The sequence below is a fragment of the Bos javanicus genome, chromosome 11, assembly GCF_032452875.1.
Source record: "Bos javanicus breed banteng chromosome 11, ARS-OSU_banteng_1.0, whole genome shotgun sequence".
Taxonomy (NCBI): Eukaryota; Metazoa; Chordata; class Mammalia; order Artiodactyla; family Bovidae; genus Bos; species Bos javanicus.
In genome coordinates this window covers 46,601,107-46,616,466 of record NC_083878.1, presented here as the reverse complement: position 1 = coordinate 46,616,466, position 15,360 = coordinate 46,601,107, and the positions used below count along the sequence as shown (strand labels likewise).

General features: G+C 43.7%; 1 protein-coding gene across 2 annotated transcripts; it reads right to left on the bottom strand.

The window, feature by feature from the left end:
* Positions 1 to 7,459: 7,459 nt before the first annotated feature.
* On the bottom strand, positions 7,460 to 15,360 carry IL36B (interleukin 36 beta). 2 transcript variants are annotated; one of them, XM_061432577.1, is made up of 5 exons: positions 15,269 to 15,360; positions 14,420 to 14,508; positions 13,789 to 13,896; positions 10,132 to 10,271; positions 7,460 to 8,286 (listed from the first exon to the last, which is right to left on the bottom strand). In XM_061432577.1, the coding sequence occupies exons 2-5, from the start codon at positions 14,433 to 14,435 to the stop codon at positions 8,074 to 8,076; spliced, it is 477 nt and encodes a 158-aa protein (XP_061288561.1). In that variant the 5' UTR covers positions 14,436 to 14,508; positions 15,269 to 15,360; the 3' UTR covers positions 7,460 to 8,073. The 2 variants fall into 2 exon arrangements, with proteins under 2 accessions (XP_061288561.1, XP_061288562.1); XM_061432578.1 differs by lacking the exon at positions 15,269 to 15,360 and adding an exon at positions 15,146 to 15,225.

Below are 15,360 nucleotides of genomic sequence, written 5' to 3'. Positions count from 1 at the left end.
GAATTGTCTGAGAGACTGTCTCCTTGGTTACAATCCCCAGATTGGTGCAAATACAATTTTCCATTTCTTACTTAAAAAAAAAAAAAGAATTGTTTATTTATTTATTTGGGGGGTTGCTGGGTCTTTGCTGCTGTGTGCAGGCTTTCTCCAGTTGCAGTGAGCAGGGGATAGTCTTTGTTGTGGTGTCCAGGCTTCTCATTGCAGTGTCTTCTCTTGCTGTGGAGCATGGGCTCTAGGCACATGGGCTTCAGTACTTGCAGCACGTGGGCTCAGTAGTTGTAATGCACCGAGTTAGTTGCCCTTCCGCATATGGGATCCTCCTGCAGTAGAGATTGAACTCTTGTCCCCTGCACTGGCAGGAGGATTCTTTTCCACTGGACCACCAGGGAAGCCCTCATTTCTTTCTTAGATTGACTACTGATTAATTTTTCATCAACACCAATGTGTTTCCCCAGAGTCTCTTCAAGTTCTGCTGGCACAGAAAATGCTAGAGTCTTACTGTTATAGTTAAAATGAATAAGCAACAAAGACTGATTGTATAGCACAGGCAACTCTGCTCAATGCTATGTGGCAGCCTGGATGGGAGAGGAGTTTGGGGGAGAATGGATACAAGTGTGTGTATGGCAGAGTCCCTCTGCTGTCCACCTGAAACTATCACAACATTGTTAATCGGCTATGTTCCAAAGTAAAATAAAATTTTTAAAGGCATTAAAAGGAAAGAAAAAAAAATGCTGGCATCTTCCACCTTCATTAATCTCTAGAAAACCTTACATTTTGCAGGCCTTGGGAATTGGGAAAGGGGCTTTGGAAAAAGACATGAGCCAGAACTTCAATCTTGGAAGACATGTATCTCTCTTCTGCATCTTGATGGAGGGATGTTGAGTCCATTCTCATGGACCAGGATGCCCACAGGTGGCCTGCCCTGGGCTGTGAGGAGCTGGGGACCTGTCAGGTGGGGATGCTTTCCCCCTGAATCCCTTCATCCTCCTTGCAGAGAGCTCCCAATTTCAAATGGGACAAGATCTGGGCCCCTGACTCAGGGCAGTCCCACAAAATATTTCTGTCATTTAATGTCTTTATTTTCACCATTCAGGGGATTTCTCCTGCTTTTTTTCCCTTGAGCAGCTCTGAGCAGTCTGAGCTATGCCGTGGCTGTCATCTCCCTACCCAGAGCCTCACCAGCAAGCAGCTTTCTAAGAAGAGAAGCCTCCACATGCTTCCCTAGCTAAAAGCCCAGAAGCCAGTCCTGATTCGCTCAGAGAACAGAATCCGTAAGACAGGCTGCCATGCCCAGGAGACCACAGAGACGCTGATTCACACTGGTGTCTGGGCCCCCCAGCCCAGTTGTGCTGTGAAGCTGCTGCCACCAGATCCCACGATCACTGTTGTGTTTTTGATATGTGGTGGGTGCTGATGAGGGACTAAGCCTGTGCAGGAATCAAAGGGACAACTGCTTCTCGTTGGGCAGTCTTATTGTTGAGCAGTATTCCACTGTATATCTATATAGACACACACACACACACACACACATATATATATTCCACAACTTCTTTATCCATTCATCTTTTGACAGACACTTGTGTTGTTTTCGTTTCCATGTTTTGGCTACTGTGAATAATGATGCTATGAATTCGGGATGCATATACCTTTTCCAATTAGTTGCTCAAGGGAAAAAAAAAAAGAGAAATCCCCTGAATGGTGAAAATAAAGACTTTAAATGACAGAAGTATTTTGTGGGACTGCCCTGAGTCAGGGGCCCAGATCTTGTCCCATTTGAAATTGGGAGCTCTCTGCAAGGAGGATGAAGGGGTTCAGGGGAAAAGCATCCCCACCTGACAGGTCCCCAGCTCCTCAGAGCCCAGGGCAGGCCACCTGTGGGCATCCTGGTCCATGAGAATGGACTCAACATCCCTCCATCAAGATGCAGAAGAGAGATACATGTCTTCCAAGATTGAAGTTCTGGCTCATGTCTTTTTCCAAAGCCCCTTTCCCAATTCCCAAGGCCTGCAAAATGTAAGGTTTTCCAGAGATTAATGAAGGTGGAAGATGCCAGCATTTTCTTTTTCTTTCCTTTTAATTATTTTTTTTTTAATCTTACTTTACATTGGAGCATAGCCAATTAACAATGTTGTGGTAGACAACATTGTTGTGGTGGATTCAGGTGGACGGCAGAGGGACTCGGTCATACATGTCTTGGTGGGACCATGCTCCCCACAGCAAGGCTGGGAAGAGGCAGGACTGGAGACAGATAAAGAGAACATTGAAGGACCTTGACCCTGAACTTGCCTTGGACCCTCAGGGAGCAGACAGGTTTGGAGACACTGATCTCTAAGAGAGGACTAGACAATTCCCCCTACTTGTTCCCTGCTGTCCCAGTGTGGGACAGGGAGAAAATGCTGACCCAGAGCCAGAAACTAGGAAATTCTAAGCAGGTGGACTTGCTCGCCTTCTGTGATGCTCACCTCCTGGCCCACCTCAGAACAGTCTCTCCAGCCCTTGCAGCCAAGGTTCAGAGCAAATGGTGGATTGGGAAGGGCTCGGGGTCCTTCCCTGGCCTCACAGGCTCTGAGACCTCAACCCCTACACACTGCTGACGAGTCGACTTTCCATGAGTCAGTGCTCTCCTAGGCCTCATAGGTTGTCCTACATTCCATCCTTCCCTTCAGGAATAAAAAGAGGACCTCCAGCAAGAAGACACAGAGAGACTTGTTGTTGTTCAGTTGCTTCAGGCGTTGTCTGACTCTGCGGCCCCATGGACTGGAGCCCACCAGGCTCCTCTGTCTGTGGGATTTCCCAGGCAAGAATATTGGAGTGGGTTGCCATTTCCTTCTCCAGGGGGTCTTCCTGACCCAGGGATTGAACCCACATCTCCTGCATTGCAGGCAGGTTCTTTACCACTGACCCATTTAAGAGAGTTAAATAGCCCAATCACTCATCAGCCTGGGATAACAGGACACAGACAAAGCCTTAACACAAAATACACAGCAACGGAAACACACGACATCCCCCTTCTCGAGCGACTCCTGCTTTTTCACTTTTTAAACCATAAACTATTAGAAATGTGACTTCTTAAGCCACTGCGGAAAACAGTATGGAAGTTCCTCAGAAAACTAAAAATCGGACTGCCAATTCCAGCAATTCTGCTCCTGAATACATAGCCATTAAAAAGACAAAAACACTAATTGGAAAGGGTATGCACATCCCATTATTCATAGCATCATTATTTACAGTAGCCAAAACATAGAAACACCATAAGAGTCCATCAAAAGATGAATGGATAAAGAAGTTGTGGAACATATATTTGTGTGTGTGTGTGTGTGTGTGTGTGTGTGTGTGTGTGTATAAAATGAAATACTACTCAACAATAAAAAATGCAATTTTGCCATTTGTAGCAACATCAGTGAACTTGGAGTGTATTAGGCTAAGTGAAATAAGTCAGACAAAAATAAATACTGTATATCACTTACATGCAGTTGATTTCCATTTGAGGGAGAGGCAGAGATATGATTCTGGGGCAACAGCCTTGTTAACAAATGGAGATCACAGAGGGCCATGGAGCCACCTTCATAAAGAGGAAGCACTTGTATAGACATGAGACCTGTCTTCTCTGTGACATCAAGAATTGGGGACAGGAAGGTGTGTTTTATTCTGGATGAGACTAGTTTTTCTGGGGAAGGTGGACTGCCTGGGGAGGGTGAACTGCCTGGGGAGAAAGTCGGCTCCCCATTTATTCATTCATTTAGCAATTAATTAATAATTAATTTGTTCAATATATTTATTTATTTGACACAGACATGGTGCTAGGAGCTGGGGCTGTAATGGTGAACTAGACAAACATTACTTCCCACCAATCAAGGATTTTATACTGCAAAGAGGGAAGGAGAGAAAGACAAAAGCAAATAAAGTCATTATGAATCATGTGAAGAAAAAGAAACAGGAGAAAGGAAATTTCAGGAGGTAGAAGAAGCAGTTTTCTTCAGACATGGTGGTTAGGGAAGGCCTCTTGAGGAGGTGACATATAAGGAAATAACCTGAAGGAGCCAGAAAGGCAAAGAGAGAGAATAAGCCAATACAGGTAACAGGAATGTACATGAGCATAGCATATGCAAAGGTCCAGGGGCTGTAAAGGACTCAGCATATTCAAAGAACTGAAAGATTAGCATGACTGAAGATGGCAATGGAGAGACTGATCTGAAAGTAGTGTTGGGCCATCAGGGGCCAGACCATCCAGTCAAACCTGTAAACTATGGTAAAGAATTTGCATTTCGTGAAAATTCAAACTACAATGAGGTATCACCTCACACCAGTCAGAATGGCCATCATCAAAAAAATCTACAAATGATAAATACTGGAGAGAATGTGGAGAAAAAGGAACTGATACAGTCACTATGGAGAACTGTATGGAGATACCTCTAAAAACTATAAATCTACCATATGACCAGCAAGGGCTTCCCAGGTTGGGGTAGTGGTAAAGAATCTGGCTGCCAATGCACATAGACATAAGAGACATGGGTTCGATCCCTGGGTCGGGAACGTCCCTGGAGGAGGGCAAGGTAAGCCACTCCAGTATTCTTGCCTGGGAAATCCCATGGACACAGGAGCCTGATGGGCTGCAGCACATAGGGTCTCAAAGAGTCAGACATGACTGAATTGACATAGCACTTTCACACACATGACCCAGCAATCCCACTACGGGGCATAGGCCCTGAGAAAACCACAATTCTACAAGACACTTGTACACCAATGTTCACTGCAGCAATATTTACAATAGCTAGGACATGGAAGCAATCTAGTTGTCCATCAACAGATTAATGGATAAATATATAAATGGAACATTATTCAGTCATACAAAGGAACAAATTTGAGTCAGTTGTAGTGAGGTGGATGAACCTAGAGCCTCTTACACAGAGTGAAGTAAGTCAGAAAGAGAAAAACAAGCATTGTATATTAACACATATATATGGAATCCAGAAAGATGATACTGATGAACCTAGCAGAGAATGGACTTGTGGACACAGTGAGGGAAGATGGGGGGGGGTGGCGAACTGAGAAAGTAGCATTGACATATATACACATGATAAAGCATATATATGGGTTGGATATAGGTCATGTGTAAAATAGATAGTCAAAAGTCTCTGCATAACTCAGGGAGCCCAGCCTGATGCTCTGAAATGACCTAGAGGAGTGGGATGGAGGGCAGGGAGGGAGGCTCAAAGGGGAGTGTGTGTGTGTGTGTGTGTGTGTGTGTGTGTGTGTGTGTATGCTGCTTAGTTGCTTCAATCATGTCTGATTCTGTGTGACCCTATGGACTTCAGCCTGCCAGGCTCCTCTGTCCATGGGATGCTCTAGGCAAGAGTACTAGAGTGGGTTGCCATGCCCTGCTCCAGAGGATCTTTCCAACCCAGGGATGGAACTGGGGTCTCCTTCATTGCAGACAGATTCTTTACCACTGAGCCATCAGGGAAGCCTATCTATCTATCTATCAGCCTAAATATGACTGATTTGAATTGTTCCATGGCAGAAACCAACACAACATTGTAAAGCAATTTTCCACCAATTAAAACATTTAACAATAAGCAAATTTTTATAAATGAATTTGCATTTCATTCTAACTGCAAGTGGAAACATCAAAGAATTCTAAACATTGGAATGACATAATTGAATTTCCATTTATGGAGATAATCCTTGCTGGCTCACAGAGAACTGATTTAACAGATAGATGGAGTGGTAGATGGAGGTCACCAGTCAGGAGGCAGATGCACAGGACTGGTGAGTTACGGTGGTTTCCAGATATCCAGTGGTGGATGGCAGAGAAGTTGGAGAGGGACGGGTGGATTTGAGATGTACTTTGAAGGTAGGCTTCTTGGTGAATAGACTTGATGGGTTGGATGTAGGTCTTTAGGGAGAGGAAAATCCAGGATGACTCCCAGGTTTGTATCTTGAGTAACTGAGATGGAAAAGACTGGCTGTGGGAATAGGCATATCGGGCAAGGATCAAGGGTGCTCCTTAGGACATGCTCAATTTGCAGGTTCGGAGAATATCCAAGCTGGTAGTTGTAAGTGCAAATCTGGAGTTCCAACAAGAGCTCTGGGCCAGATCAAATCATCGCTATCCATTTGGAATTTAAGTTCATAACAAGTAAGATCATCTAGTCATGGCCTTCCCTGGTGGCTCAGTGGATAAGAATCTGCCTGTCAATGCAGGAGACACAGTTTTGATCCTTGGTAGGGGAAGATCCCACGTGCCACGGAGCAACTAAGCCAGTGCACCACAATTATTGAGCCTGTGCTCTAGAGCCTGAGAGCTGCAACTACTGAAGCCCAAGTGCCCTACAGCCTGTGCTCCACACCAAGAGGAGCCACCATGATGAGAAGCCCCTACACAGCGACAAAGAGTAAAACCCCTCCCCACTACTAGAGAAAAAGCCGTTGCATAATGAAGACCCATTGCAAACAAAAATAAATAAGATTATTTTTAATGCCTATGTCCAAGTAAATAGAAGAAAAAATTAAAAAAAAAAGAATAAAAGTACAACAACAGCATCAAAAATTTGAATATTAGAGTATCTCAAAGGCTGGAGGAAAAAGTCATAGAAACCAGTGTTTCAGAGACTGAAACGAGGGAAATAAAACTGATAGAGCTCTCTCCATCTGTCATGATAGGATGTGAGCTCAAGGTCCTTCCACTCTGCCATCTTGTCCCTCCTCTCTTTCTCCATCTGTCTATTTTGAAATGATGAGAAATGATCTGAAGGAATAAGAATGGGAGCTAGAGAAACTGAAGCAGGGAAATGAAGGAAACCAATGCAAGGAGGTGTTCCTGAGCTCAACACTCCCATGGGTGACTATGACTCAATCCTGCTTGGACCCTCTGAGGAATCATTTGGACTACAGAGCTGAAATTCCCCTACCCGCTCTCCCCCATTGGTGAAGGGTTCCCAGTCATTGAAAAGCCCAATATGCCTGTTCATCATATACCAAGAAGGGCAAGGTTTCCTGAAGGAAGAAAACCTGATATGCTCACATTCATATTCAGGGCATTATAAAACCTGCAATTTACGTGTCTCTGGTTGAGTGAATTCATAAATTTTACTACAAGCGTTAACTAAAGTAATCCTCACAAAATGGACAACTGGTTTAAAAGCATCAGAATAAAGAAACTTGTGTTTGAATGTCCCCCTAAAAGTCTAGGAAACAGGAATAATAACAAGAAAATGTCATAGTTGATGCTTGAAAAAAGTATAAACTGCTATTAGTGATTGAAATACAGATTGATTTACATCCACTGTGGTTAACAATTAATCTTAACTGAATTGTATACTGTGTATCAAATTATTAACTAATGATACTATGAGTTCATCATGACTATCAAGACTTGTGATATTTTTATTTTACATCTGCCTTACCCTTTAGATTCATCTTTTGGAGTTCATGTTACAATATTTATAATAAGCATGCATAGAATTATTAATATCTTTTATTGATAGGATTATATGTTTGGAAGTCACATTTCCAGGCTATGGGTTGGCAGAAGGAATAGCAAGAGAGGTTGTAAGGATTTGGGAGTGGATTTAACTGGACTTGGCAACTAGGATGATGGGACAAGATCAAGAAAGAATAAAAAGTGACTCAGGTTTCACACTGAAATGACGTGCAATTTGGGACACAGTGTATCTAGAAATTATCTAGAGATTATCTAGAGGGTGGGCTTCCCTGGTGGTTCAGCGAATTTGCTGGCCAATGTGGGATATGCAGGTTCGATCCCCTGGAGGAGGAAATGCCAACCCACTCCAATATTTTTCCTGGGAAATCCCATGGACAGAGGAGCCTGGCAGGCTATAGTCCATGGGGTCACAAAAGAGTCGGACACAACTTAGTGACTAAACAACAGCAACACATCTAGAGGGTATCTAGAAGAGGAGGTGGTTTTGAGGTGGTGAGAATGAGGTAGGCTGTTGATGGGCATCCATGTATGGTGGTCTCTTAAGATGATCTGTTGTGTTTTCAAACAGAAGAACCTCTGACTGCTTGATCCTCTGAACTGGATTCAGCCACCCAGAGCCCAGACTGGATTTAGAGTCCACCCTCTAAGTAGTAATTCGTGCTTTGGACTGTGCCCCTCTCCTTGGTGAGGGTAACGGGGTGCCCTGCCTCAGAGGAGGTTGCAATGAACCAGCCAGGGTAGGAGACAGACTGAAAGACAACGGTGGAGCCTTCATCATTGCGGTAAAAGAGGAAGCACTTCTCTCCTTTGGGCTTATTGTAGAGATTCATGATATTTTCTTCCTGAAGGTACGAAAAAGGCTGGTTAGAGAGGATTTTTGGGAGGAGGGAGATAAACTAATTCAGCCCTGGCACTGTCCCCTTTCCACAAAGAGAGGGACAGCGGTAAGGGACACAGGCAGATGAGAGGGGGACGTCACAGGCAATCCACTGGTTTCCAGTTCTTGGCCCCACCCCAGAATCCCATCACAAGAGGTGCTTCTGATTCCTTGAACCAGAACTGCCTTCCTGAAAACAGAAGGAGTTGTAAACTCTTTCATGGATGCACTCATCAGATGGTTCAGGCCAGTCTCACGAGGTTCCCCACCTCCAAGTGGGTTTATACATTACAGCTTCCATCAGAAGCAGAGGATTCATAACTACCTATCTGACTTTCAGAATGGGGACCATAAGCATGTCATCCACCAAATCCAATTAACAATCTCCCCTCTGGTCTCCACTGCCATTCAGTAGCTTTACTTCAGAGGAAGCATCCCAGGGCCTCAGAGGATCTCTGGGAGATGATTAAAGAGGACTGAGAATGGCCATTCTGAAACATTTTCAAGGATGTATTCTCTGGCTTGCAGAGTAAGCTCTTTCAGTAAAATGAGTCTTACACCTTCCAAAGGTCCCTTGTGTTGACTTGGGAATCAAGTCAGCTTTTCTTCTTTATAGTGAATATGCAGGATTGCAAACCTGTTTCTCTTTGGTTTGTTTGTTTTCTTCTTTCTTTTTTATTTTCTAAATTATGAAAGGATGCGGAGAAGGCAATGGCACCCCACTCCAGTACTGTTGCCTGGAAAATCCCATGGACAGAGGAGCCTGGTGGGCTGCTGTCTATGGGGTCACACAGAGTCGGACATGACTGAAGCGACTTAGCAGCAGCAGCAGCAGCATGAAAGGATGATAACATGTTTACAGGAGACTTGGAAAATACAGAACAAAGTTACATATTATTCCACCATATGTTACAATTATTTTTCAGTTCAGTTCAGTTCAGTGGCTCAGTCGTGTCCAACTCTTTGCAACCTCATGAACCACAGCATGCCAGGCCTCCCTGTCCATCACCAACTCCTGGACTTTACCCAAACTCATGTCCATTGAGTCGGTGATGCCATCCAACCATCTCATTCTCTCTTGTCCCCTTCTCTTCCTGCCCTCAATCTTTCCCAGCATCAGGGTCTTTTCAAATGAGTCAGCTCTTTGCATCAGGTGGCCAAAGTATTGGAGTTTCAGCTTCAACATCAGTCCTTCCAATGAACACCCAGGACTGATCTCCTTTAGGATGGACTGGTTGGATCTCCTTGCAGTCCAAGGGACTCTCAAGAGTCTTCTCCAACACCACAGTTCAAAAGCATCAATTCTTGAGTGCTCAGCTTTCTTTATAGTCCAACTCTCACATCCATACATGACTACTGGAAAAACCATTAGCCTTGACTAGATGGACCTTTGTTGACAAAGTAATGTCTAGCTTCTTAATATTAAATTAAGATTTTTAGTTGCAATTTCAATATCAAACTCTCAAAAGTTATTAGAATGAATAGACAGAAAAATAGAAGCATATAGTATACCCAAAAAGCACTATGGACCAATTCAACATAATTAAGATTATACAATTTTCACACAGTGGCAGGATACAAATTCTATTCAAGTTCCCATAGACTATAAACCAGGAGACCCTGGATCATCCAGGGACATAAAACAAGGTGCAAAAATGTCATGGTCTAAAGATATTGAAATCATACAGAGTCTGTTCTTCTATTACTGTAGAATTATACAAACCTATTACTTATATTCAGTAACAGATTAAATGAAATTGAAAGTTCCTTTCATTAATGTACTCTTCTAATTAGCTGCACAACCACTCACCTTAAGCTGCAAAGTGGGATAGCCCTGGATTTCTGTACAGTAGAGACAGAGATTTTTGTCCTTGATTCCCAGGTAATGTGGAGTACCATTTCCTTCCTTATTGAATTCCATGTCTCTACATGCTATCAAGGAAAGAATTACTGGAAACACAGGGAAAATGGAAACAGGTGTCAGGCTCCAAGCAGTGAAAAGGCCATTCCTTCTGGTCTGACACTCACATCTAGGGGATAATGAGCAGCCAGGACACGACCCCCTCACAAAGTCTTCTCCCACTAGCCATGTGTCAGAAACCCTTCATCAGTTGGCTGAAATCCATTTCCTATTTCTTCCTTAATATCAGAGCCCCAGCTGTCACCAGGATATATTACTTCCCCAAAATAAAAATAAATTTCCCATCACACTTACAGCTAACTTTGACCATATGCTTAGTTTTAGCTCATGAGATAAGAGTGGAATGTTGTGTAGGATTTCTAAGAATGTTCTTCTTTAAAAGGAGTTCACTCAGTTGGAAGGAGCTTTCTTCTTATTCCCTGTCTTTATACCTAGATTGTGGTGATGGTAATCTTGAAGATGGTAAAGCAGAACCCTAGAATCCTTGGAATCTGGTGGCATTACAGAGGCACCTATGGGCCTTAGTCTGCCTTCTCAGGCTTCTTTTCCCTGAGAAAGAAAGGAATTTCTATCTTATTTAATTCCTGCTGGATGGGTTAGTCACCAAGTTATGTCTGACTCTCTTGCAATCTCATGGACTGAAGCCTGCCAGGCTCCTCTGTCCATGAGATTTCCCATGCAAGAATACTGGGAGTGGGTTGCCATGCCCACCTCCAGGGGTTCTTCCTGACCCTGGGATCAAACCCACATCTCCTGCATTGGGAAGCAGATTCCTTACTACTGAGCCACTGGGGAAGCCCCTAATAAATTCCTAGTTGAGTGGATTTTCTGTCACTATCAGTATAATTTAATTCTCAACTAATTTAGCAGATGATTCCCAGGAGCCTGCATGTTCTGCATCTATCCTTCTGGGTAGGGAGAAGGGAATTTATCCATTCAACATTCTTTGTTGAGTGCCCACTCAAGGCTCTGGAGACTTAGCTGAGAACTAGAGACATTGTTATTGCCACCATGGAAAATGGAACTAAACCATGGAAACAGAGAAATGACCAGAACCACAAGTGGCAACACCTGTTTTGGGGAAACTGACAAAGGTCTGAGACAGTAGGAGAGAGACCAAGAAAGAGGAAGCAAAAAAGCAGAGTGAAGTTCAAGCCAAGAACTTAACACTAAGAGGAAGCCAGTAAATGAAGAAACAGGAATGTGGTGGTGGAGGGGTTTGGATGAAGAGTGTTGACAGGGAAAGGAAATGTTAAGACCCTTACATGGAAAGAAGCTCGGTAAGTTCCAGGCTCCAAAAATAAGATTGGTGCGCCTCAGATCTCCTCACTGCTCACTTTCCCCAAACTTCCACCCCCAAAACACAAATACTTGGAAACAATATTCTTCAATTAATGTGGTAAGAAGGTCACTGTTGATGGTTCGTGAAGATAGGATGCAAAGCTACACAAGTGAAGTGGGGGAGAGGGCAGTGAGGAAGTAATACAGTGTTCCAAGTGAAAGATGATATTAACTTAGAAATAAGGCTTATTTTGCACACAGACTCATCAGTCTCTGCTGGTGGATTAAATGGAGATCAAAGAAAAGAAGAAATAAGGATGCCTCCTGTATTTCTGGCTCCAGTGAACAGGGTGAAGAAGAAGATGGGGAAGACTGGGTCTGCAAACCGTTTTGAGAAGTCAGATCCACAGTTCCACTTTTGGAATAGATGTTAGAGATGTCTGCATGCTAAGTCACTTCAGTCGTGTCCGACTCTCTGTGACCCCCATGCACTGTAGCCCACCAGGGTCTTCTGTCCCAGGGATTCTTCAGACAAGAATACTGGTGTGGGTTGCCATGCCCTCCTCCAGGGGATCTTTCCAACCTAGGGATCGAACCCTCATCTCCTACATCTCCTTCAATGACAGGCGGGTTCTTTACCACTATTGTCACTGAGATGTCTGAGAGGACATCAAAAGGAAATGGGTTACAGAGACCTGTACATCAGCTCAGCAAACAGTTCAGGAAACATTCACTGAACATCCACCCTATGATAGTTGGAATTTAAAGGCCACTAGCTACTAGCCAAAATCTGTTTTTATTTTGGCTCTGGACACAGAGTTAGACTACATTTCCCAGCATCCCTTGCAGTTAGCTACAAGTCATGTGACTCCATTTTAGCCAATGGTTATGAATGGGAATATTCCAGGCCATTTTCACACTTGATCACAAAGCCCCTCTATACACACTCTTCTGCTCTCTATCATCTTCTGTCAGATGGAAGCGAAAAAGGACATAGGTAAAATTTTCAGGGGAGACAGCTGGGTTGGAAGCATAAATGCCAGAATAAAGAGGCAACACGTCAATCCAAGAAACCAGCTCTGAGTTCCTTCAGAGTGGTGGGGTGATGGTTACAGATTGAGCTCTGAAAATTGCCAGCATTTGGCTATTTTACAGAGAAAGTGAGTCAGAAGGTAGAGTGCAAAAGAAGAGCCAGTGAACCACATAGAACATTCTTACCAAAGGACGGAACAGAGAGTGTTCGAGAAAGAGTAATCAATTATGCTGACTGCCCCCGAGGAGAAGGAAATGGCAACCCACTCCAGTGTTCTTGCCTGGAGAATCCCAGGGACAGGGGAGCTTGGTGGGCTGCCGTCTATGGGGTCGCACAGAGTCGGACACGACTGAAGTGACTTAGCAGCAGCAGCCACTGAGGAACAAAAAGTGAGGACAGACAAATGAGTCTGGTGACTGGAAAGAGAAGCTAGAGATGAGTGGGCAAAGAACAATTCAGAAGTTTTATTGTTTGATGTAAGCATGGACATGTGGGGAAATGGAGACAAGCTGTGTACTTGACTATGACTGTACAGAGAACAGTATGTAGATTACCACATAAGAAAATAGAACACTTGTAGAAATGAAATGTGCAAATCCAGAGGAGGTTTTTAGTATTAAGCCTGGAAATGTTCCATTAGTGCATGTCTAATCAGAGTTAGAAAGAAGACAAAGACAGAATAACCAGGGGAAAGGGGAATGAAATCAAACATCAAAGGAACAAACAAGAAAGGAAAAGAAGCTGACTTGGATTGACTTTTTTTCCAGCTTTATTGAGGTATAATAGGCATGCAGTGGATTGATGGGAAGAAGGAATATTCCCCTATTATTAGAAGAGAGGACTCCAAATTTGAAAAATACAGGTATGGTAATGGAAAGATGAAACAGTTTAAATTTAAGGACAGAGGTAGCAATGGTTGAAATTTAGAAGAGAGAAATTCCAAGGAGAAGGTCAGCTGTTAATTGAATGAATAATCTCTTCTTAATCAAGGACATCTTCTTTTGGTAAGGAGAGCTCCAGATCCATCACACCCTCATTTCTGGGTACAGGTCTTCTTTCCTCATACCCTTTCCAGATAGTGTGAGGGAACCATCTTGCCCTTTCCTGCCTTTCTTGAGGACACTGAAGCTATCCCCAAGAATATGCTTCCCGAGCTCACACAAGCTTGGCCCCATCCCCAGTGGAGCTGATGTCCCTTTAAGGGCAGCACAATGGCTTTGATTGTCACTCACCAGGTTTAATGTTGTTGCTAGAAGGAACTGCTATTAATGAATTTCCTTTTACGACCCACACCATCTGCCGAGAATCACGAATGTGAAGGTAACTGGGATATTCTTGCACTGCCAGAAGACAGAAAATCACAAAATATACATGAGGTTATTGTAAATTTTAGGACTCCAATTGCAACTGGTTATAAAGGCCTTTGATTCCTAGGATTCCTAGGAGTAGATTTACTGCTCTGACAAAGAGTGGCTGTTGGAAAAAGGGAAGGGAAATAGGGCAGGAGCTGGTTTGTGAACCAACGCATCTGAAAGAAGCTACATGCACTCATAGTCCCAAGAGTCTTTCAAGATTCACCCTTTTTTCTAGGATTATCAGTGACTTGTCTTTTTGCTGATTGATAGTCTCTGGGTAGTAACAAAACAAAGTATATATAAATCAGTCATCAATACATTATTTCTTATTTACCCTCTTTATCAAAATAAATAAGTAGTTCTAGAACTCCTTATTTATTTTGAATGAATAATCTGGACTACAAGGGTTTCTTGTACTCTAAATTACAAAACAGAAACCCTTGTACTCCATTTCTTTGGGGAGACCAGATGGAAGTATTTCCAAGCTGGTTTGTGATTCACCACTTACACATAGGGCACGCCATGTTGGCTTCAGGGCTTTCTGTGAAGAGGATGAGGTAGACCAGATGGTGGAGAGGCTGTGGTCCAGCAGTTAGTCTTGTAGGGAAAGAGGGAAAGAAAATACATTATCCATTTCTCTCCCTTCCCCTGGAATTCTGTATTAAAAAAAAATTGTCCTGAGACCCTATCTTAGATGCACATTTGAGAGTAAGGATGGGAAAAGCATGTTCCAGGGCTGTAAAACCCAAGATGGAAGCTCCCATCACTGTCAGGGCTGAGTGGTCCTGGCTCTCCAGGCTGCAGTGACCCTGGGATGCCCTCTATCCATCACAGCTAGGATTGTTAGGAGATTTCAGTGCATCAGCTCAGGTACTAAGTCTCTGGATTTAGAGGAAGAAAGAGTACTTGCCTGTCTCCATTTAGCCACCAGCTATCCTGACTCCAAGCTTGAGCATCCTAAATAACCAGTAGCTACCCTGTTTTTCTGACTCACATCTTCCCCAACCCTTCATCCAAAGAGGCATCTCTGCACAAGGATGTCCACGGACCACATGAGGTATTTTGACTGTTAGGGGACATCTATCTCTGAGCTTCTGGTTAGGGAACCATGACAATTCCCCAAGAAGACCACAAACTCCCCACAATGAGAACCAATTGTTCACATCCTCCTCTGCCTCAGGATATGCAGTGCCTGAATCTATAGTCATCCCTAGAGAAAGAATAAACCCACTACCAGCAGCACTCTGGAAGCAGTCTCAGTTCCTCTGACACTGCGTGTCTTGGACCAAGGCTCCCAGAGGTTCCTCAAGGCTGGACACAGAGCAGTGAAGGAAGGTTTCCCATACACAGTTTCTACCTTTGTCCAAAGAGATGCTCTTGTCCTAGAGCCCAATCTTAAGGCTCCACCTGCCCCAAGTGCCCTGTAGAACTGTCCAGGACTTCCAGGCC